The 22,121-nt window shown below is 48.8% G+C and overlaps 1 protein-coding gene across 1 annotated transcript in view; it reads right to left on the bottom strand.

Annotated features, from left to right (window-relative positions):
* LOC147707391 (1-acyl-sn-glycerol-3-phosphate acyltransferase epsilon-like) overlaps window positions 1–22,121 on the bottom strand; it is a 396,055-nt gene that overhangs the window by 241,177 nt on the left and 132,757 nt on the right. The window contains exon 3 of the mRNA XM_086926419.1: window positions 19,553–19,668. Coding sequence (XP_086782545.1) covers window positions 19,553–19,668 — 116 coding nt within the window. The remainder of the gene's footprint in view (window positions 1–19,552; window positions 19,669–22,121) is intronic.

The raw sequence follows: 22,121 nt of genomic DNA, 5'->3' as shown, positions 1-22,121 counted from the left end.
CCTCTGGCTCCAGGGCCAACAAGGTGTCCCGACCAGCAGGAGGCATGTACTTGTACAAACTACCCCCCCAGTGCTTCTCCTGTACTCCATGAACCTTCAAAGAAACCTCATAAGCGGCCAGCCACTTAGCAACATCATCCCCCTGACTGAAGCTCGCTATCAGGTCCTTTGGGATATAGGGTTTGGTCTCCCTGGCTGACTCTTTCGGTTCGCTGCCACCATTCCTAACAGGAGAGGACCCCCGTTGTAGACTTTGGAGCTCCAGTTCCTTTAGCCTAAACTCGTGGACCATCCTCCTCTCCTCTTTCTCCTGCTCCAATTTAGCCAACTCCCACTTTAGCTGTCTCTTCTCCCTCCTATCAGTGAGCTCGGCTTCTGTTAGGCTTTTCCCAGAAATGCTACTGCCCTTTCTGGAATAGGACACTGGTCCGGTGAGCAAGTTTTCCCCCTCATGGCGGAATAACTCCTCCACCCCCCCTTCTGTGCCCTGGTCAACCTCTTCATCCTCCTCCTTTGTCTCTTGGTGTGCTTCCACCCAGGCCCTAAGGCTAGTCTGGAGCTCCCCCTTCCTAGCACCATGTTTGAAAAAGACCCCCATCTGCTGGCAGAACATTCTCAATTGGGGCACAGAATAGACTTCCAGGTTTTCCACCGCAAACTCCATGGTGAATCTGGCAAACCTGGATGCACACCAGAAATTTCAGAGGTGTGAGGGTAACCTAAAACCAACTCCACCCACCACCAGGAATAAATTTAGAAAAAACAAAAAGACTAATTGGGAGGGCCGCAAGGAGAAAACTCCTGGTGTAGGTTGGGTGTATTACGCCAAATTACTAGTAAGTAGCTGCAACCAAGTCCGCAATCCCACCGCTAGGCACCAATATGTTGGAATTAGGTAGCCTGGCCTAGGGCAAGACTAACATTTAGAGGCACAGTGTAAAGGTTGCAGACCACCCAAAAGTAACTTCACGCAATAGCACTCAAAAAGAAAAACACTACACCAAAATTATATGAAAATACGTGCTGCTTTATATAAAAATAATGTGCTCTGTGTTGTCAAGTATCAGTAACTCACATATAAATAATTCAAATCAGTTTAGATCACTTTCAGGGTTAGCAATTACACGTTTTAAATCATTGGCAGATAATCACTTTTTCTACATTACTAGCTGTCACTGTACTTCTGGATTCTGATCACGCTTTTTCCTTGGAATAACTGTACCTCAGAATCAATTAAGCCAGATATGCCCTGCTAGAATCTTGGGAGAAAGAATCTACTACACAGTATAAGCACAAATACGTTTCAATTCTAGACCACATTAACAATCAGCTTTTGTAGTAAAGACAATTCACTTTAGACACCACTGGCAGATATCTCTTACACTTCTGATAGCTCAGTTAGGCATTTACTATACTCAGCTCACTTTGTATAATTCCTCAGATCAGTATTACTCTTCAGTTTGGCAAGAATAACCCCTTTTATTAGATCAGGGTAACCTTTCCCTTTAATTAAATAGCATTTCAATTCACTTTCTTATCTGGTGAAAGGAAGGAGTGAAGACCCATGGATGCCAGCTCACAACAGTACCTGGTCAGTGATCCCCCATAGACGCTGTACTCTCAGAGTCAGAGTCTCAATTCCTACAGTTGCTTCTATGCAGACAATCTCCCAGGTAACCACCTCCTTACTTGTCTCTGTCGATGTTGCCTCAAGGGGAAGGCTGATCAAGCGCAAGGGGCTGGGGGAAGGAAGGCTGACGAGGCTCTCACGCCCCACAAGACTTCCCAGCACAAGCCTGCTCCTCCGCGCTGCTCCCGCTCAGGAAACCACGAAGGCAGAAGCCTCAAAGCCCCCAGACCTCTTCCGGCCTTGCAACTCTCCCTCCCTGCCCGAGCCGGCTCCTCAGCGCGGCGCTCGAACAGGAGGGACCAGGCCGATCACCCGGCCAGCTGAAAACCCCTCCGGCGCTTCTCCTCAGCGCCGATCTCCTCAGATGCTGCTCTAGCGGACATGCGCGGAAGCGCTCTTGTCGAAGACGCGTCTCGCCGGTCCCGCTCCAGGGAGAGACGCTACACGCCTGGGCCTGCTCACTTCCTTGCCCCTCCTTCCGGGGATAGCTATCTCCGAGGGGCATGCGCGATGGCGCTCTCACTTCCCTCAGCTTGGTCGCTACCGGCAACGCATCCACAGCGCGGTAGGTGCCCCCGGGGTCCCGCTCACGAAGGGAAGCCTCGCAAGGCTTCTAAGGCTCAGTGGATCCTGCGGGGGCGCTGCCACGGAGCGCGAACAGTGCCCCAGGGGTCCTGCTCTCAGATGAAGTCACTGACCCTGTTCCTCAGCTCCCACTTTCTACCAAACGGATGGGGATGCCTGCCACACGTCACAGGACCAGTTTGGGGGTAAGGGAATCTGGTAACTGTTCAATGGAAGTTCTTCCTTTCCACACAAAAGTGAGGAGGGGGGGTTAACAACGGGGAGGCTCCTTCAGACTGAATCCACAGAGCTCTTCCTCAGCACTAATCCCCTATCCCTCCTTACTGGGCAGACTAGGGGCACAGGGGAACTCTCAGCTCAGCTCCCAGTACTGCTAAAATTAACCCCTTAATCCACCTGCCCAGGATCAGCAGGATGAGCTAACTTGGCTAGGACAACAGGACCAAGGAGGGGGCAAACCTTGACAGAGGGCTACTCTTGTAGAGGGAACCACCCTTCAGAATCCTACCCCCACTAGACCTCAGCCTTCACTCTAGCTGCTCCTCACTGACAGACAAAATGGCTGCCCCGCATTCCGCCTTATATAGGCTGCCCTTCAGTGGTCCAGAATGGACCAGAAGGTTCTGGAATGCCCTATGTTAGGCTATGGCCAGGTTCTGTTGGTGACAGTTGGGGCAGTTGGTGGCCACCATTTTAGGTGGTGCCAACTTTCCTGTCAGAACAGGCCTCTGGGCCTGAGGTAAAAGATTATGAGGGGGGAAGAAAACACCTATCCCCCTGACTAACACCTACAAAAAGTCAGTAGACACAAAAATTAACAAGGGTATGAGGGGCAAAAAGGGGACAAAATAAATAAAAATTAGGAGGGACTTCGCCAAAAAGCCAGACAGGTCTAACAATGTGAAAACATAACACAAGATAAATCCAAACCATTGTAGTAAAATAGAGTAGAATATAATATGTACAGAATAGAATTTGACCCGCTTGGAGTAGTACCTTTTTGTCCTTGGTGCAGGGTCAATGTGGCACTGCAATGCAAGGTCCTGCCTTGCGCTCTGCGAGCTCCAATGAGCCACCAATTGGGAGCAGCGAGGTGCAGCAATGCAAGGTCCTGAATCCATATAAGCTATACTGGATTGGTTTCAGTGAAGTTGCCAATCAGGAGCTATGGGATATTGCGTTGGTTCCAGTGAGCCTTCAGTTGTGAAGGGAGAAGTACACTCTGACTCCAGTTAAGGGTCTAGGACAGGGGTACTCATAGTACGGCCCGCGGGCCGCTGGCGGCCCGGCAAGCCTTCTCTGGCGGCCCGCGGACCTTTCAGACATCTACCCGAGTTTTTTTTTTTTGTTTAAAAAGGCTGTCTGCAACAAGAGCTGACTCCGAGACTCTGCTGCCTGTGGGGGCCGGGCGATTGCCGCCGTAGTCAGAGTGGGGCTGCAGGGGTGCTGAGAGGTGAAAATAGCCTCATTAACATGTTAATGGTGACCATTAACATGTTAATGAGGCTATTTTCACCTCACAGCGCCCCTGCAGCCCCACTCTGACTACGGCGGCAATCGCCCGGCCCCCACAGGCAGCAGAGTCTCGGAGTCAGCTCTTGTTGCAGACAGCCTTTTTAAACAAAAAAAAAAAAAATGAAGGAGACGGAGGGAGGGAGGGAAAGCGAGGGAGGGAATAGTGCTACATGGGCCTAATTTGTGCCGGAGCTTTCCGTGAGCACCGGCACTTATTTTTCAGGGCCGGTACTACAGCTTTATTCATGCTGTCAGGCCATCCTCAGATAGAATGTAACAGATAGTCCTAACGAACCAACCAACCATATGCCACGTTTATCAATAAACTTCCAGGAAAACATATTTTGCGCAATGCATTTTAGAGGGCTTGCACATTCATGCACGAAACAAAGAATACAATACCCCCTTGGTTCAGGCACTACAACATCACACGAAACGTCACTTAAGGAGTTACGGCCGCCTTTTATTTACAGATCACGCCCGAGTCACGTGCCTGTGATTAGCTCAATATCCGGCTCCTGCATAGCGCACAGACTCCCGGCTGAACAAAGGTAGGAAGTGCGCTTCGGTGCTCATTGTGGCTTGTAGCAATTATAAGATCTGCTGCATGACTTCCAATATGCATGCCCTGGAAAGGCATTTCCCCTGAGCACGGGTTGACAGTTTTATACGCAGGAGCCCCTTTGAGCAATGCTAGCAGGAAACTTGGTGTGTGTGTGTGTCAATCTACACTACTACAGACTACCTTCCATCTGGAAACAGACAGAAGTGGGCCCGTATTTTGGTCCATGGTTCTACAGGTCACACTCACTCTCACTTAGTTTTGGAAATTCCTGCAGGCCCTGCACCGATCGCCTGCCTCTCAGCAGCCTTTCCCTCCCTGGCGGATTACGTGACTCAGGCAGCCTCGCCAGATAGAGCTGTAATAGTCACCTGCCTTCCATGTGGGGGCCAAGGGGACACACAATTGCACTGAGGAAGGCAATTTCAGCACCTGGAGAGCAGCACAGCTCCTCTCAGACCCTCGGAGAGTCACGCAGATTGACCCCTCCCTTCTCGGGCCAGGTCCTTTGAAAATGATACGAAGGTCCGGGTCCAGGTCGACGGATTTACAGCAGTGCTGCAGTGCTCAAAGAGAGTGTCTTCTTGGCTGTCTACTCCCAAACACCGTTAAACCACCAGCATAAGGGACACACTGGAACTGACACTTGTAAGTATGTATAGCAGCAGTACCTCAATTGCGGTTAATTTCTTTTGGCATTTGGCCTCGTGCAAAATGTACATGTAAACAGAGCAGTTTTGATGTACTGATGCTTTGCGTTCCATGGCAGTATGTTATAGTAGCAGTGGGCTGCATCAATATCTGGTGTATTGTAATTTGGGATTACCGTTTCCACATTTCGGGCGGGAGCCAGCCAAAATAAAGCACTTTTTGGCTTTAAAAATCAGGAGTCTCCCTTCTTAATCGGGAGACGGAGACAGAGGGAGGGAGAGCTAGAGAGAGGGAAAGAGAGGGAGAGGGAAAGTGAGGGAGGGAAAGGGAGCGAGGGAGGGATGGAGAGGGAGGGAGGGAAAGGGAGGCAGACGGAGACAGAGGGAGGCAGACGGAGACAGAGGGAGGCAGGGAGACAGAGAGAGGGAGGGAGACAGAGAGAGGGAGGGAGACAGAGAGAGGGAGGGAGACAGAGAGAGGGAGTGAGACAGAGGGAGGGAAAGAGAGGGAGAGGGAAAGTGAGGGAGGGAGAGCGAGGGAGAGCGAGAGGGATGGGAAGGGATGGGGAGGGAGGGAGGGAGAGTGAGGGAGAGCGAGGGATGGAAAGCGAGGGAGGGAGGGAAAGGGAGGCAGACAGAGGGAGGGAGACAGAGGGAGGGAGGGAGACAGAGGGAGGGAGAGAGACAGTGGGAGGGAGGGAGACAGTGGGAGGGAGGGAGACAGTGGGAGGGAGGGAGACAGTGGGAGGGGGAGGGAGACAGAGAGAGGGAGACAGAGGGAGTGAGGGAGACAGAGAGAGGAAGGGAGACGGAGAGGGAGGGAGAAAGTGAGAGAGTCAGAGTGAGTGAGATAGAGGGAGAGATGGAGAGAGATGGAGAGAGAGAAAGTCTGAGGGAGACAGAGTCAGAGGGAGACAGAGAGAGGGAGAGGGAGAGAGAAAGGGGGAGGGAGAGGGAGAGGGGGGAGAGTGAGAGGGAGAGAGAGGGAGGGAGACAGAGAGAGTGAGTAAGACTGAGTGAGAGAGTCAGAGTGAGTGAGACAAAGGGAGAGATGGAGAGAGAGAGAGATGGAGAGAGAGAGAGAGTCAGAATGAGACAGAGAGTCAGAGAGAGGGAGAGGGCGAGGGAGAGGGAGGGAGAGAGGGTGAGAGAGGGAGAGAGAGGGGGAGAGAGGGAGAGGGAGAGAGATGTGTGTCTATGCCGGGTTTGGTGGCTCAGTGGACGAAGGAGTCCGCTGCAGGGACCTATGATCAACATTATGGTCACAGTTTTTTTGTTACTCTAGCCCCGCCCCTTTCCAACTGACCCCGCCCCCACCGGTGCGGCCCTCGGACACAAACCACACTGTAAATTTGGCCCCCGAGAGAAAGTTTGTGAGTACCCATGGTCTAGGACCTTGAAGACAGCACTTGGAGGGTCAAAAATCTATCCCACAGTGGCCAGTAGAGGGTATCAGGTCAGTTCCTGTTGGTCTGGTCAGCTGGGAAGAAGCTTGCTGTTTCCCTGTAGCCCAAACAGGCCAGCCAACTGATGCTTGGAGTCACTTCTGGGTTGAAGCAAGCAGGTCCAGTCTTCATTTTTTGGACAGTAGGGAAGTGCTTCTTTTGAATCTTCCACAGGCCCAAGAGTGGTCTGATGAGAGGTCTGAAGATGCCCTATTTATACCTTGTGTCTGCCTTTCTGTGGGGACATTTCCTAACCTACTCTCACAACTGGTTCTAGTCAGTAATTCCCCTTCCCCTGTCCTGGCTCCAAACTGTCCGGGGTGACAAAGGTAAGGGCAAGCCATATGTCTAGTTCATTAGTGTGTGTTGCAGACAGGGACTTCTGACGTGCACCCCGGGAAGGGTACAGCTCCTCCTCGGCCATCCTATCAGAAAGAACAACTACTCTCACATCTAGGCCTTTATCTCCATGTCTGGAAAGAATACACAGCCCACAACAGGAGAGCTATTCACAGTCACGCGACTCGGGACACAGGTAGAAAGACATAGTTGGTTTAGGCAGAATAATTTCAACTTTCTAAAACATTAACTTGAAATTCGATTTTATGATTTAAGAGGATTTCGAATTGCAATTAATTGGAGTGTAAACAGCATTTATCTATCTGATCCTAAACTGAAGTTATCAATTAAAAAAATATATATGTTAACCCAGTATCTGTGAGAAAGCTAACCTTACTGCTGTGAAAAACGAATTAAGGACTTTTGAATGCCAGGACAAGTAAAGCATATGTACACATGCCCAACATTTTAAATATCATACACCCTGCTCTGTGAGCCTTTAGGACCTACTTTAGGGGCGACTAATAAGTATTAAAAAGGGAGGCTTAGGCCAAGCCAAAGGTTTATTTTGCGGGATTGACATGGTAGTTTTAAACTACACTACAGCCTCCAGCGACAGGCCCGAGACAGGTTTTACCAGCAAGTTTAGTGGGTGGCACGAGTGTTGCAGCCCACTAGTAGCACTTAATTTACAGGCCCTGTAGTACCATATACTAGGGACCTTTAAGTAAATTAGATGTACCAATCAGGTGTAAGCCAATAATTTTGGAACGTTTTAGGGAGAGATTTCATGCACTTTAATATTATTTAGCAGGTAAAAAATGCATGCAGTCCTAAAAGCCCATAAACACGGGTTCTGCAAAGGAAGGTAAAGGAAGACAAGAATCTGCAGAGACCCTATAGATCAGATAGGATCAAAAAGACAGCTTATAGATAGGATCAGATAGATAGGATCAGGTCCCGCACTTAAGAACATTGTGGACTAACTTCATGCACCAGGAAAACCTGGGATCTGGGAAAAATAGGCTTATGGATTAATGGGACAGAAAAAGATATACCAATCAAGATAATTGCTTCAACAGTAATACAAGGTATGCTGTTAATGACTGTTGCTCTAATGTTCAAACTGTGTGATTTCGTTTTTGTTAGGGATTTTAGATGTATTAGCAAGAAGCAGTCGATGAGACTAACAAACTAGATTGGTTTGGGTGAACGTAAGTCTGAGAATTACAAAAACACGGGAGTGTAAAATAAAGATATCAATAAAATCAAGAAAGATGATGAAGATATTATAATGTGATTTCATAATCAAAAAATATTGGGGGAATTGTAAAATATTTTATTGGAAAATAGTGGCCACTGGAGGTTTGGTTTAGTTAGCATAACTAGGCCGCATTAGCAAGAGTGCTTATCATACTGCAGAAACTGGATGTTTACTTTTGTGCACGAGCTGCACATGTTCATGTGTTTTATCTGTTTTAATACATCAAATTACAGCTGCATACCTGGTATCTGTCCTTGTGTGGAAATGTAACTTATCTCTAGCTTTCTCAGGAAAGAATATACTTGTGTCACAACACTGCAAGACTATGAGCTTATGAATGTGCAGAAGCAGTTCTTTGTTTCTCATGGTTTTGCACACTTGCTTCTGTACAACAAATGATAGATTTAACAACCAATAAAAATGATGTGCGTATAGGAGTTATTTTTAATAGAACTAGTGACTGGTACAGTACAACAAACATTCTTAGTGCTGCCCATTTTAAGAATGTGTGTTTCAAATGTGCAGAACTTTATAAAAGACGTTTTATGGTGAGCGTTAGAAAATGGGGGGCTCTAGTTGGCAGAGGTAGGTACCACTATCCAAATAGGGACACTTGCTTCTAGTCAGGGTAAGGAGGAAACCCTCTGAGATAACCCCTGCTCACCCTCTAGGTAGCTTGGCACGAGCAGTCAAGGCTAATCAGAAGGCAATGTGTAAAGTATTTATACCAACACTCACAGTAACACAGTGAAAACACCACAAACTGACTCCACAACAGTTTAGAAAAATAAAGGTATTTACTCTAAACTACACAAGACCAAACCGACAAAAATCCAACATACACAGTTCAAGAATATGGTTGCGATAAAGTTCTTTAGGTTGTGATAAAATAATCCACAGTTGCGTGAAAAGTTCATAGTTGCGTCACGTTTAGCTCACAGTACCTTTAAATGCGACAAAGTTCCAAAAGCAGAAGCTGGTGCGGTGGAAAACAAGCGATGCGTTGCTCCGGAGACCCTGGGGAGGCGTTTGCGACAGCCCCGCTGCCGCAGCGGGCGTGTTGCGACGAATCCGGTCTGTATGGGGAGAAAGCCCACTTGTATGGATTCCGGTGCGTAGGTTCCGTAGGAAGTTTGTTCTAGCAAAGGCACGATGCGACGATCTTTGGAGTTGCGACGTTCTCCAGGGTGACGATGCGCGGATCAGCGATGTTATTCTCTCTCGCAGCTCCTCGATGCGATGGCTTTGGTGATGACTCTCGCAGCGACGTGATGCGTTCCGCAAGCAGGCAGTGCGGCAATCTCAACCAGCGACGACAGGCTCTGCGAAGACACTCGCAGCGATGTTAGACTTCCCACACCGATCGGGTGCGTCCCGCAAACAAAGGATGCAACGGCTCTGACAGCGGCAACAGGCGCTGCGACGATCTCGACCTTCGTAGCGGCTGGAATTTCCTCGCACTGTCGGGGACGCGCCCTGCAGCGAGCGATAACTTTTCTGTAGCAAAGTCTCTCAAGCTTAGTTTCCAGCTTCCCAGCACAGGTACAACTTCCAGGGGCACCACACATGGGCCATGCACTTGAGGAAGGACAGAACGTTCTCAGTAGAGCTCAGGGGAAGCTGGGGGTGAAGTCCTTTTGTTCCTGGGACTTCAGAACAGGGAGCCAGCTCTTCTCAGCCCCTTGGAGATTCCTTCAAGCAAGCGGACACAGCACAAAGCAAAGCCCTTCCCCCTCTCCTTGGCAGCAAAGCAACCGCAGGGCAATCCAGCAGAGCAACAGCTGGACAATCTTCCTTCTTCAGTTTCAGCTTTCTCCTTGGCAGAGGTTCATTCTTGATTCCAGGATGATCTAACGTTCTGTTGTCAGGGGTCCTGTACTTATACCCCTAAAAGTATTTGTTCTCTTTGTGCAAGTGGGCCCTGAGCCCGGTCTGAACCAGTTCTGGGTGTTTCTTGAGCACTTTGTTTTCCTGGCTTCTCCTTTCCTTTCAGAGTGAGGAGCAGGGTCGTCAGCCGCCCAGCAGGAGGAGGAGCCAGCATTGTGGAAGGCAGGCACATCCCTATTCAGGCCCAGGTGCTATCTCCTCCCACCACTCAAGTTGCAAATGCAGTCTTTCAGCCTAGGGCTGACTCAGCCAACCTCCTGGGGAATCCCCAGCCCCTGTCACTCTCAAACCAGACAGGCAAAACATAAACAGGCCAAGGCACACAGAAGGGTCAGACAAGAGAACAGCAACTTTCTAAAAGTGCTGTTCTCAAACACAGGATTTAAAAAAACCTTTCCTAAAAGATGTGTTATTAAATTCTAAGTTCAGGGATACTAGACTCTCATGTCTTATCTTGTTCTTACGGGAAGAAATGCTGGTAGCCACTGTAGCCAGCATCCCCCATGTTATTATTTTTTTTTTTTTTAAACCTTTATTTGGAGATAAGCAAGAGAAAAGGAAGTGCATTCATGTTACATACAGTCGTACATGGCAAGTACAATACAGCGAGTCATTCAATGAGTCCGGAAGACAGGGTAACATATACATCAGTGCAGTTAATATCGGATGAAGGCATATATCATTCTTAAATGGGCGGTACAGAGTAAACACTAACAGGATGATATACAATGGCATGGGCAGGCAATGTCAGTGCAGAATTCCAAATGAAAGGGAGAGATTCTCCGTGCCAGATGATACCAGCAACCTCCACGCATGATATAGTCCATACAGGCCGCCCTTGCCCGCTAACTAAAAGCATACGGGCATCGGAGCACCAACGCTACCACAGGAGTGTCACAGAGGGGAGTACAACCCCCTTAACTCAGCAGGAGAAGGAGACAATCCGCCCCCACCCAACATCAGAGGATCAGCAAATGCAGTATCATATCTCGGCCATTACGCCGGTGTCAACCAACCCCAACCCGGTCCTCGCTTTCAGTATCAGAGTCCTGCACAGCTCTAGTGAGGAGGTACACCTGTAACGGGCTCCAAAAGTCCTTGGGCCGACACCCCACGGGCATCAGCTCAGAGTAGACATTATATTGGTCCTGACAATAAATGAGATCGCTCAACCAATCCTTGAATCGCGGCACCCTGCCACGACCCCAACAACAGGCCACCCTACGTTTGGCCAACAACAAGGCAACGTCAGCAAATCTACGGTGGGGGGCAGGCACGTCTCTGGAATAACCCAGCAACATCACTACGGGGTCGAACGTCACACCCTCCTCCGTCATAACCTGAAGGGCCACATGGACTTGTGCCCAATACTCCAGAACCCCCGCACAGCCCCACGCCAAATGCAGAAAGTCAGCACCCTCTGCTCGGCACCTAGCGCACCTGTCATCCTCCGCTAAACGAAACCGAAGTTTCCTCGCCGGGGTGTAATAATACCTCTGGACGAATTTGTAATGTATGATTTTCAGACGGCAACTGGATGAGACATTAGCAGTAAGACCACAGCAGTACTTCCATTGCTCGTCAGTAATAGGGACGCCCAACTCAGCATCCCACTGCTCGCGTACACGACTGGACGGGACAGAGCGCTGCCGCCGAATGGCACCATACAACTTCGAAACTAGATGACGACCATCTGAGACCAGGAGAACGTGGAGAGGGAGGGTCACCTCCGGTTCCGAAGGAAAATCCGGTAACAAGGCGCGTAGGCCCTGTCTCAGACGCACATAATAAAACAGCTCCAAAGGGGAACAGGCGACAGCCCCAAAAAACAGAGCCTGGGTACGGAAAGCACCTTCATGAAAAACGTCACCCCATGTAAGGATTCCAAGCCGCTTACACAGCCGCCGAAACCCCGTTTCCAGCAACAGAGACAAATCAGGATGATAAGATAGAGGCAGTGCCGGCGAGTAGAGAAAGGAAACGCCTAACAACCGCGCCACCCGCTTCCAGGTGTCTACCGTGCAAGTCACCGTCGTTTGATGCGTGTCCACATCTGACACATTGCCCAGTACCAACCCCTCCAGTGGGAGCGGATGGGCAACCCAATGTTCAGCCGCGACCTGGGGCATAAACGGCGTGGGCCGCATCCAATGGTAAGCATAATGCGTTTGAGCGCTAAGGTAGTAAAGCTCAAAATCAGGGATATCAAATCCTCCATCAGAATAGGGCAACGTAAGGGTAGCCCAAGCCACCCGCGACTGTTTGCCCCCCCAAAACAACCGAATGAGCTCAGAACGAAGCCTGCGAAAAAAGTAGGCCCCAGGGTGATACGGAATATTTTGGAACAGGTACAAAAACCGGGGCAGGACAACCATTTTGATAAGGGACGCCCGACCAGCCATGGAAAGAGGCAACGACATCCATCTAGTGACGTCATCTGCCAGCTTGGTAATCGCCACGCCATAATTAAGCCTGACAGTCTCCTCCCTGTCCAGTGACACCACAATGCCGAGGTACCGCAGCTCTGAATCGCACCATTCCAAAGGGAAATCAAGAGGAAACCTACTCACCGCCGCAGTAAGCGGGAAGAGTTGGGATTTCTGCCAGTTGATGTGTATCCCGGAGACACCCCCGAAAGCGATCAGCTCACGCAATAGCGCATTAAGGTTGTTCTGAGGATCTTTCACATAGAGCGTGACATCATCCGCATATAAAGAGATCCCGACCTGACGCTGAAAACAATTGAAAGCGCTCTGCTGGTGTAGCTGGCGAATCCTGCAGGCCAAGGGTTCTATGGCAATGGCAAATAGGAGGGGCGAAAGGGGACACCCCTGTCGGGTTCCTCTAGTAAGAGGGAATGGGGGGGAGAGCACACCATTCACCACCACTCTCGCCACCGGGTCGGTATATAAGAGCTTGACCCATGAGATAAAGATCCGAGGAAACCCCATCCGGCACAGGACATCAATGAGGTAGCCCCACTCAACGGAATCAAACGCCTTGGTGGCATCAAGGAAAACGGCGGCGACCGGGAGATCGGGAGCAATGGTCGGGATAAGGGAAAACAAAGTCCGAAGATTGTGAGATGTAGCGCGACCAGGTACAAACCCCGACTGATCGGGCAAGACAATAATAGGCATGAGCTCAGACAGTCTCACCGCCAAGACCTTCGCAAGTATTTTGACATCGCAATTAAGTAATGAGAGGGGCCTATAGGAACCCACGTCCAGGGGATCCTTACCCGGCTTGAGCAATGATGTAATAGCGACCTCTCTCATGGAGCACGGCAGCCGTCCCTCCTCCAGGGATTCCTCAAAAACCTCGCGAAGAACGGGGGCCATAATGTCCACATAACATTTATAGAATTCAGCAGGAAGGCCGTCCAAACCTGTGGCCTTCCCGTTATTCAGAGACATGATGGCATTCCTGACCTCCTCCACCTCTAGAGGTCTACCCAAGAACGCCCGATGATCGTCCGATAACCAACAGAGCGCCAACTCATCCAGGAATCCGCCATAACGTGTCTCCCCCGACTGCTGTGTCGTGTACAATTGGGTGTAATGGTGAATAAAAGTACGTTGGATCTCCGCAGTGTCCCGACAGCGAGTGCCATCCGGCAAAACCAATTCCAGCACGTCCGAACCATACCTTTGATGTCTAGTAAGCGCAGCAAGGACCTTCCCCGGCCTCTCCCCCTCACAGTACCTCCTCGCCGTCCAGTACTTCCCCCTATGCTTAGCCTCCCTGGCAGCCTCTTCCTCATACTCGGAGAGCCTGGTGCGGAACTGGCCCAATAGATCGGGATCAGAGCCAGCCTGCAACCTGCGTTCCAAATCGCGTAAATCCCCTTCCAAGCCCTCGAGAGTTCGAACAATCAATTTGAGCATCCCACAGCTTTTGGAGATAGTGACACCCCGGATCGTAACCTTGAAAGCCTCCCATATCACCTCGACACTGTCTACAGAGCCTTTGTTCCTCGGGAAGAATGCCTCTACCTCCTCGCCAAGTTCCGCCTTAAACACAGGGTCAAGCAAGGCAGTAGGAAAAAGGCGCCAAGGTGGGAGCGGCCTGTGCAGCCCGGGCACAGAAAGCACAACCTTCACCGGGCAGTGATTCGAATATGTACGCGCTAGATGTACCGCCTCCCGCAGACCAGCCACCAGCCCCCTGGAAAGAAAGACATAGTCCAGCCTCGCCCGAGAGCGTGCATGCGCAGTGTAATGAGTGCCCTCCCTAGTAGCAGGGTGAGAATACCTCCAGCTGTCAATCAGTCCAGCCTCCTCCACAATACCCCGCACAACATCTCTAGCTTGTACATTGTACTGAGGACATCCGTCTGACCTATCCACCTGAGCCTGAAACGCAAAATTGAAATCCCCCCCCCCATACAATGTGAGAGGCATCAACGGTAAGCACATGGCCCCACAGGGTAAGGAAGAAGGCTGGTGTATCAATATTAGGAGCATAGCAATTGACAAACAGCACAGTGACCTGCCCAATCCGCCCCATAGCAGCACATAGCGCCCCTCAGGGTCTCCCATAGATCCCAGTTCCTGAAAGGCGAGCGATCTTTTAACAAGGATAACAGCCCCACGTGCATACGAGGAGTACGATGCAAACATCCTAGCCGCAGCCCACCGCCCACCAAAGCTGGGGGCAGGTCCAGGCCGCAGATGCGTCTCCTGCAGGAGGGCCACATGAATAGCATGCCTATCCAAATATTGTATCACATTTCGACATTTCCTGGCATCATTAAGACCCCGTACATTCCAGGACAATATTGATATCTTGTCTATAGTGTCAGTCGACATTAGCCATGATCAGGGCACCAAAGGACCCAGTGATAAGGGGTAGTGTGCCCGACTCCCAGCGCCAGCCAGCAGTAAGTCACCAGCCCAGACCACAATCGCCCCACCACACACACTCCACAAACATCCCAGCCATCTCCAAACCAACCAACCAGAGCCCCAACAACCACCCCCAAACAGCACCTTCCGTGCAACAGGCACGCAAGGAATATATCAAGCAACGCGCAGCATACACAGCCCAACCGGCCCTCAACACGCACACGCATCCCCCAAGTAGCGCGCTTACTACTATCCAGCCAGCGGAGATAGCAGCCATGACTCTCAGGCCTAAGTAGCACGAAGGCATGGGTCCCAGGACCAATACCGTCCAAGGTGTCAAAGGACCAGACTGAGCAATGGACATGGAGCCGCGCTTGCACAAACAGACAGCAGAAGCAAACAGCACAATAGTCCAAGGGACCAGGCCAAGCCTGTGTCGCCCGCATTGTTCCCTCCCCCACCTCCCACCTGATGAAACCCCAACTATCAGGACATTCAGACCCCAACCACCCTCCATTCCCCAACACCCATCCAGTCAACCAGCAAAGGACCGGAAACCAAATCAAAGGTACTAGTGGGGTACACCCTATGGGGAACCCTCTAGAGGTGCACAGTACCACTCCCACACACCACGCCAGTGTCCGAGCCAACGAGTCACACACGGCCCAGGCGCAGCGCGGGGGGGTGGTGCCCAGAGCGCGAACAAAAAGGCGCCAACCAACGGTCCCACACCGACCCCAAGAACCGTTACTCAAACATAAATCAGCAAACAGTTACGATAATTCCCCACAGTACAAGGGAAGGTAGCCCCGAGGCCACCGAAACAGTCAAGCGCGTAGGCGCGCGAGGCAGGTACCAGCAACGTCACATAAATGCAAGATCACCCCAGTCATGCGACCTCCTCCTCAGCCGCCGAATGGTCGCCTTCGGGGTTCCGGTCATCTCCCCGGTCCGCAGCAGCTCGTTCACGTTTGAGGCGCTTAACAAAGTCCTCAGCATGCTGTGGATTAGTGAAGAAGTGCTGCTTAGCCTGATGCGTCACCCTCAGCTTAGCAGGGTAAAGCAAAGCATAGTCCACTTGTAGTTCTCGAAGTTTCTTCTTCACCCCTAGGAACTTACGACGTTGGTCCTGCACCATCGGCGTGAAATCAGGGTACACGGTGAAGGAAACCCCTTCAAAGGAGAGGGCACGATTAGTACGGGCAGCCTGGAGGGAGCGTCCCGGTCGCGATAATTTAGAAGTCGTGCAATGATAGGGCGCGGTGCAGCCCCAGAGGCCGGCCGAGGCCCTAGTGAACGGTGCGCTCTCTCGACGATGAACTGCGATGAGAAGGCCTCCACACCAATGGCGCCCACCAGGAGTCTCTCAACGTAAGTCTCCATTTTTCCAACATTCGTCGACTCCGGCACACCTACTATACGAACGTTGTTGCGCCTACTCCTCGCCTCCAACTCCTCATTCTTAGCGGCAATCACCCGCAATATATTGTCCATCCTCGCCAACTGCGTGGTATGAGTGGCCGCAGTATCGTCGTGGTCCGAGATGCGCTGTTCCGCCGTCGTGAGGCGTTCCTCGTGCACATCTAGCTTCTGCACCACCGCATCCATGCGTGACGACAGTTTGTCCACTTTGTCCACTATCGTGGCAAACCCTTGCCTCATCTCCTGCATCATCTGCTGAAAGTCCGGGGCTTGTGGCTGCGGCCCAGTATCAGCGACAGGCGGGGGGGGAGACCGCGAAGTCCCAGCGTCCTGCATCAGGCGCGTCCCCCTCCTGGCCCCCCCCCCCCCCCCGAGTCAAAGGACAATTTGGATTGCTTAGTGTCCGGCTTCCCCATGATAAAGCGCTACCTACACAATGGGGGACACAAGTCAATAAGGACCAGGCCGCAGGCTGTTCCAATCACGCGACCACTCACCACAGTTGGGGGCACGAGCAGGCATGGACGCCCCGCCACTCCCAGCGAAACAATGGCCGCTCTCCCCTCAGGCCAAAGGGCGCGCTACCTAAGCGCCCAAACGACAATCCGCGGCGTCTCCGCAAGTCAATAGTTCCAGGACAGCTAGAAGTGGAATCCGATATCCAGTCCCATCGCAGGGGAGCGCTCCGCAGCGTGCCCGGTCGGCTATCAGGTCCGGAGGAGGGAGGGAGATCCGGGCCTCCACCCCACGTGCGAGGCCTCGGGCTAGCGTGAAAAGTGACACCGGGCTACGGAGCACCTGACATCCAGGGCGCGAGTCGGGGAAACTTGGCGCCCTCGTAACTTCGGCCAGCAAGCTCCGAATGACACAGGAGTTGGACCGTGGGTGGTCGATCGATAGTCCAGCAGTCCTATGGGGTCAGATCAGGGCGCAATGATGGTCAGCAGGATCAATAGACGGATAAAAGCTCCGGGCAGCAGGAGCCTCACGACAGTGCGGCCATTCTGCAGTGCGCCCTCTCAGCATCCCCCATGTTAGCCTATGGAGCAAGATAGCCTTGCAGCAGTGAAAAACGAAAATGGCTGTAATTTACTACCAGAGCATGTCACCTGCACCAGTACATGCTCTACCTTTCACATACACTGCACCCTGCCCAGGGGAGTACCTTGGGCCTTCCATAGGGGTGACCAATGTGCACAAAAAGGGAAGGGTTAGGCCTGGTCAGTGGGGACACTGACCAGGAGGACATGGCAGGTAACAGACTGCACACAGGCACTGCAGTGGCAGGCCCGAGACACCATTTTGGGGCTATTCATGTGGGTGGCACAATCAGTCCTGCAGGCCCACTAGTAGCATTTGTCCTCACCAGCCCTGGCACACCCAGTGCACTTTACTAGGGACTTCTACAAATATGCCAAACATGTAGATCCATCCACAATAACAATTTACACAGAGCGCATATGCACTTTAGCACTGATCAGCAGTGGTAAAGTGCGCAGAGTCCTATTCCCAACAGCCACGGGTCAGGAAAAATAAGGGAGGAAGAAGCAAAAAGTTTGGGGATGACCCTGCAAGAAGGGCCAGTTCCAACAGTGAGGAGCTAGACATTCTAATTTCAGACTGTGTTACGTGTTGCTTCAAGAGGGCTAGATGTTCGTAGTCCTTTCTGCATTTAGGCACATTTACTATTACTAATTTGATTGATTACTACATGAGCTTGTTTGATTTCCTAAAGATATTTGCATTATTGCTTTATTATAATTTTGGTTTTATGCTAATTCCATTGACTAATGAATGTTGCATTTTATAATGATGCTATTTGAATAAATTTGCAAATACTAAGAATTGGAAAAGTCTTGTTATGCAGGTTTTCATAATGGTCTTTACTGAGCAGTAAAGTTCAAGAGTCTCCATTGCCTGCCTATCGACCCTCCATAATTAATTAGGGGTGGAGCTCGGCAGTGGGCTCATATCATACCCAAGGACTACTCAGATTCTAGATGTTAGCATTTTAGAGTATCGGAAATTGATTGAAAGGATATCGAAAAAATGTAATATTGAGAGTTTATATTAGACCCTAATCATCAACATTCCAGGTCTGCTCTCTTTGCTAAAATCAAGATCATAGATGTATGTTAGAAAGACAAATTACAAGAAAGTGGTAGCGATTAGAACAGGGTTTCGGTTGGTGCAACCTACACTACTCCATAGAGTGAACTAAATTGACAAAAATGGTTAAGGTGAAATTATAAGCTTGCCTCAGAGATTGTGGGAAAATAGGGATTCTGCTTAAAACAACGTCGCAGGGCGCAAGATTAAGTGGATTCTGGGATTGGGTCAGCACCTTTCTCAACAATGAACTAGAAATTACGCAAAGTTATTACTACTAGTATATGTGTCAACGATCCGCCGTTCATGTATGCCCAAAAGCTTGAGGAAACATAAGATTAATATTTCAGATAGAGAAATTATTAGGAAATGGTGAAGCCAAGAGAAGAGACCTCAACATTAAAGAAATAGTATGTGAATTTGAAGTGCTGAATGTAAATAAAGAAAGGGAATATTCAAAGAATGAAAAGATCTGGGGGTCAAGGAGGAAATACCGAGGCTTAGGGTGAGAGAAAGACGACATTGTGACCACAAAAGGCAGCCATAAAAGAAAGAAAATAGAAGGGACATGTTGATGAGGGTATGTCAAAAGATGTGTGCCGTCTTGTAAATATTGTGGCTTTCTGCAATGTTAAAGTGTTTGATTAAACAAATGGCAATAATAAAAGGGAGATCCTCTCCAAAAAGCCTTCAAGTGGCTCATATTTAAATAGAATAATTTATGTTGCCTGCACTGTGCTGAGGAAGATGTGGGAGTTATTATGGGAAATATATGTTCCGCTAGGATTCAATGAACGTAATTAAAAAAGTAATGAACTAAATGCATCCAAAATCAATTGCTGTTAATATTATATTCATTGCTGTGAGTCATATTCAGTCAATTGATTCGTACATAATAGTAAATGAATGCTAGAAGAACCACTGCTTTCCATTATTGTCAATTACTCAGGTTAAACTTTAGTGTACTGGATAGACTCTGTTGCTTAAGAGACACAAATTAGTGAGTTTTGGAAACTCAAGAGTTTAATATGTAATATCTCGGTTTTAGAGTTATTATCATCAGTAACTTTGGCTCACTCTAATTTTGCCTTCTTTACGTTTCTTGAAGGGTTCCTGCAAGATGAAATTCGATATTTAGGGACAAGAGGGAATTTCAGACTAAGGGAACTGTTAACTTCATTTATTTTTCATTTCGTAACTGTTTCTACTCGAGACATGACTAGAAAGCATTAAAAAAACAAATCTATATGTCTCCTAGAAGTTTACAAATGTATAAATGAGCAAAGGATAAAATTACCTGGGAAAAATACCACCCATACAAGGGCAGAAATTTTAATCCATCCTTCAAGACGTATCGTACATGGCCAAGGGAATTCTGTCTAATTGCCAACATATCCGCAATAATCCAGTCAACTGTGTAAGACAAATATAAAAATTAGAAGAGAAGGTCCAATTAAACCAATATTCAAATATTTATAATCTTCAACAACAATGGAATTAGTTTATCTGCAAAATAACAGTGAACCCATAGGTGAGATGTTGTCATAGTCTCATATTATATTACTGACCACTTCAACGTGTAATTTAAAAATAAAGTCGCAATTAGATGTATCCTTAAAAACACATATCTTTTTAGTCACTCTAGCACACAATATTAGTGCATATTGAAAAACAACTAAAGACTGTCTCCAAGAAGGTGTACAATCTAGGCGAGTACACCAGGATGAGTGTCAAGTTATTTCACATGACGATCACTCCATGAGTACATGACCCATAAGTAATTACAAGGATATATTTCAACACAGAATGACTTTGAGAATTGTGGTTTACACAAAATATGGGCGCCACGCGAGTTGCCGCATCGTAAAAACACAACAGTAGTATCCTTGCTTCATATGGAGTGAGCTCAAAAGAAATTAACCCACTAACCAAAATGAATAGATTTAAGGAGACTTTTCGAAATGAACAATCTAACTATTCTATAGGTTTGAACCCTAATGTAAAGCCTGGGAGGCACTCTTTCAAGTTTATTTATGTCAGAGATGTTTGACTGAAAAGGTGGGGAGCATAGCTAGTCTGAATAATAATGTTTTCCTTAGTTGGGTCTTCACCCAGCATTCACTCTTGCAAAGAGTGAAATTGGTTATGAAGGAGCTGTGAGTTTCTCTCAAGAAGAACTTTAGAAAAGGTTTTGCAAAGTGGACATTATAACTTCCTTTGAGAGTCAAATTAAAAGGACTTTAAACCCAGGCATTCAGTAAGTTCCCTTTCAACCTTCCATTTCGCTCCAGCAGGACTCATCAGGTGTTTCCAGGAAAATAAAGGCCGTTCATCCATCAGATCACACTTCAAATGATGACCTCTCTGCTCTGGGAAGCTAGCTGTGAGGCAAACACCACCTCAGGTTGGCAGAAGTCTTCTGTTCATTCTTTGGTGCACCCCATCCTTGGTCAGAAAGAATCTGGAACAAGTGGGTCAACAGCTCCCACTCACATAGGAATGGCAGAGAGACGTAGATTCTCTGCAATTTCGGAACTGAAATGGGTTTGTTAACCTTTTACGTTTCCTTCACAATCTGTCTTCTAGCCTCGTAGTAAACATGGGAAACGGCCACTACAACGAGGCCGTTTCCACGAATACCATAACCACGCATGCAGTACAACGCATGCGTAGTTACCACGAAAGCCTTTACCACACATACCTTTACTACGAGGTATGTAGTAAAAGCATATGTGGTAAAGGTTAAAAGTAAAAAAAAGGGGGCTTGGGGGGGGTCTCCCCCCCATAAATAAAGCTCACCAGAAGTCTCGTCGGGATATGCAGGCAATCAACGTAGTTTAAGAGAAAACGGAAAAAAACATCCGCTTCCTCTTAACGACGTATGACGTCACAACGGAAGAATTCGAGGAAAAGCAAATGCGTAGAAATACCATTCCTTTGTAACGCATGCGTGGTAAAGGCATGCGTTGCAACGGAATGCGAAGTAAGAACATACAACCAGTAAACATAAATGCATTAAACGCTATAGGTCTTTACAATAAATTGTGTAACAGTTTCCTCTTCATTAGTTACTGGTACCACACTTATGCAACATAAATAGCAATTCCTCAGTTTTAAACACAATGTATCACTCTGTGTTTATTGCAGCATCTGAACAGACAACACATGTTTCGCTATTTTATGAAATGCAAACCTAGGGCTTTTTAAAAGCTTAGGAAGGGAGAAAAAATGTTGCCATATTTTCATTCAACCAGGACCAGACTTTTGACAAAGGCTCGCCTTGGTGCAAGCGCTAGATTAGAATGACACTGGGCCTAAAACTACAGAAACCAGGATACATGTTATTAGTAGTTGGGTAGGGGAAACAAATCTACACCAAGCAAGAGACATGCCTGCCTCAAACGATGCACCTCTCAGAGCAGATAACTTAGAACCTTATTCAACCATTGGAGTAAAGTTGTCACATCTGCAAATCAGGTGGGAAAGTATTCCAGTGGTTCATACTAGAGTTATGATTTCTCTACTGTGAACTCTAAGCCTTGCAAAGAGGTTGAACATCTCAGTAACTCTGGATTCTCACCCTTTGTGGCCATTAACCATTTGAGTGGCTTATGGCTTTTGTGGACCACAAACTTAGTACCGAAGGGATATAGTTGGAACCTTCTCACAGGCCAAACCATGGCAAAGCACTCCTTAATGGCTTACCACTTCCGTCCCCTAGGAAGTAGTCTACGGCTCATAAAGACCACTGACTGCGCTCTCGCCTAGTCATCGAGCCCAGCAAATACTGTTTCAACTTGTTTGTCTGAGGCATCAGACTGTACAAGGATTGACTTAGTGAGGTTCTTTCAGTGCAGGTGCACTGC

This window comes from Lissotriton vulgaris, chromosome 6 (genome assembly GCF_964263255.1).
Source record: "Lissotriton vulgaris chromosome 6, aLisVul1.2, whole genome shotgun sequence".
Taxonomy (NCBI): Eukaryota; Metazoa; Chordata; class Amphibia; order Caudata; family Salamandridae; genus Lissotriton; species Lissotriton vulgaris.
This window is presented reverse-complemented; position numbering and strand designations above follow the sequence as displayed.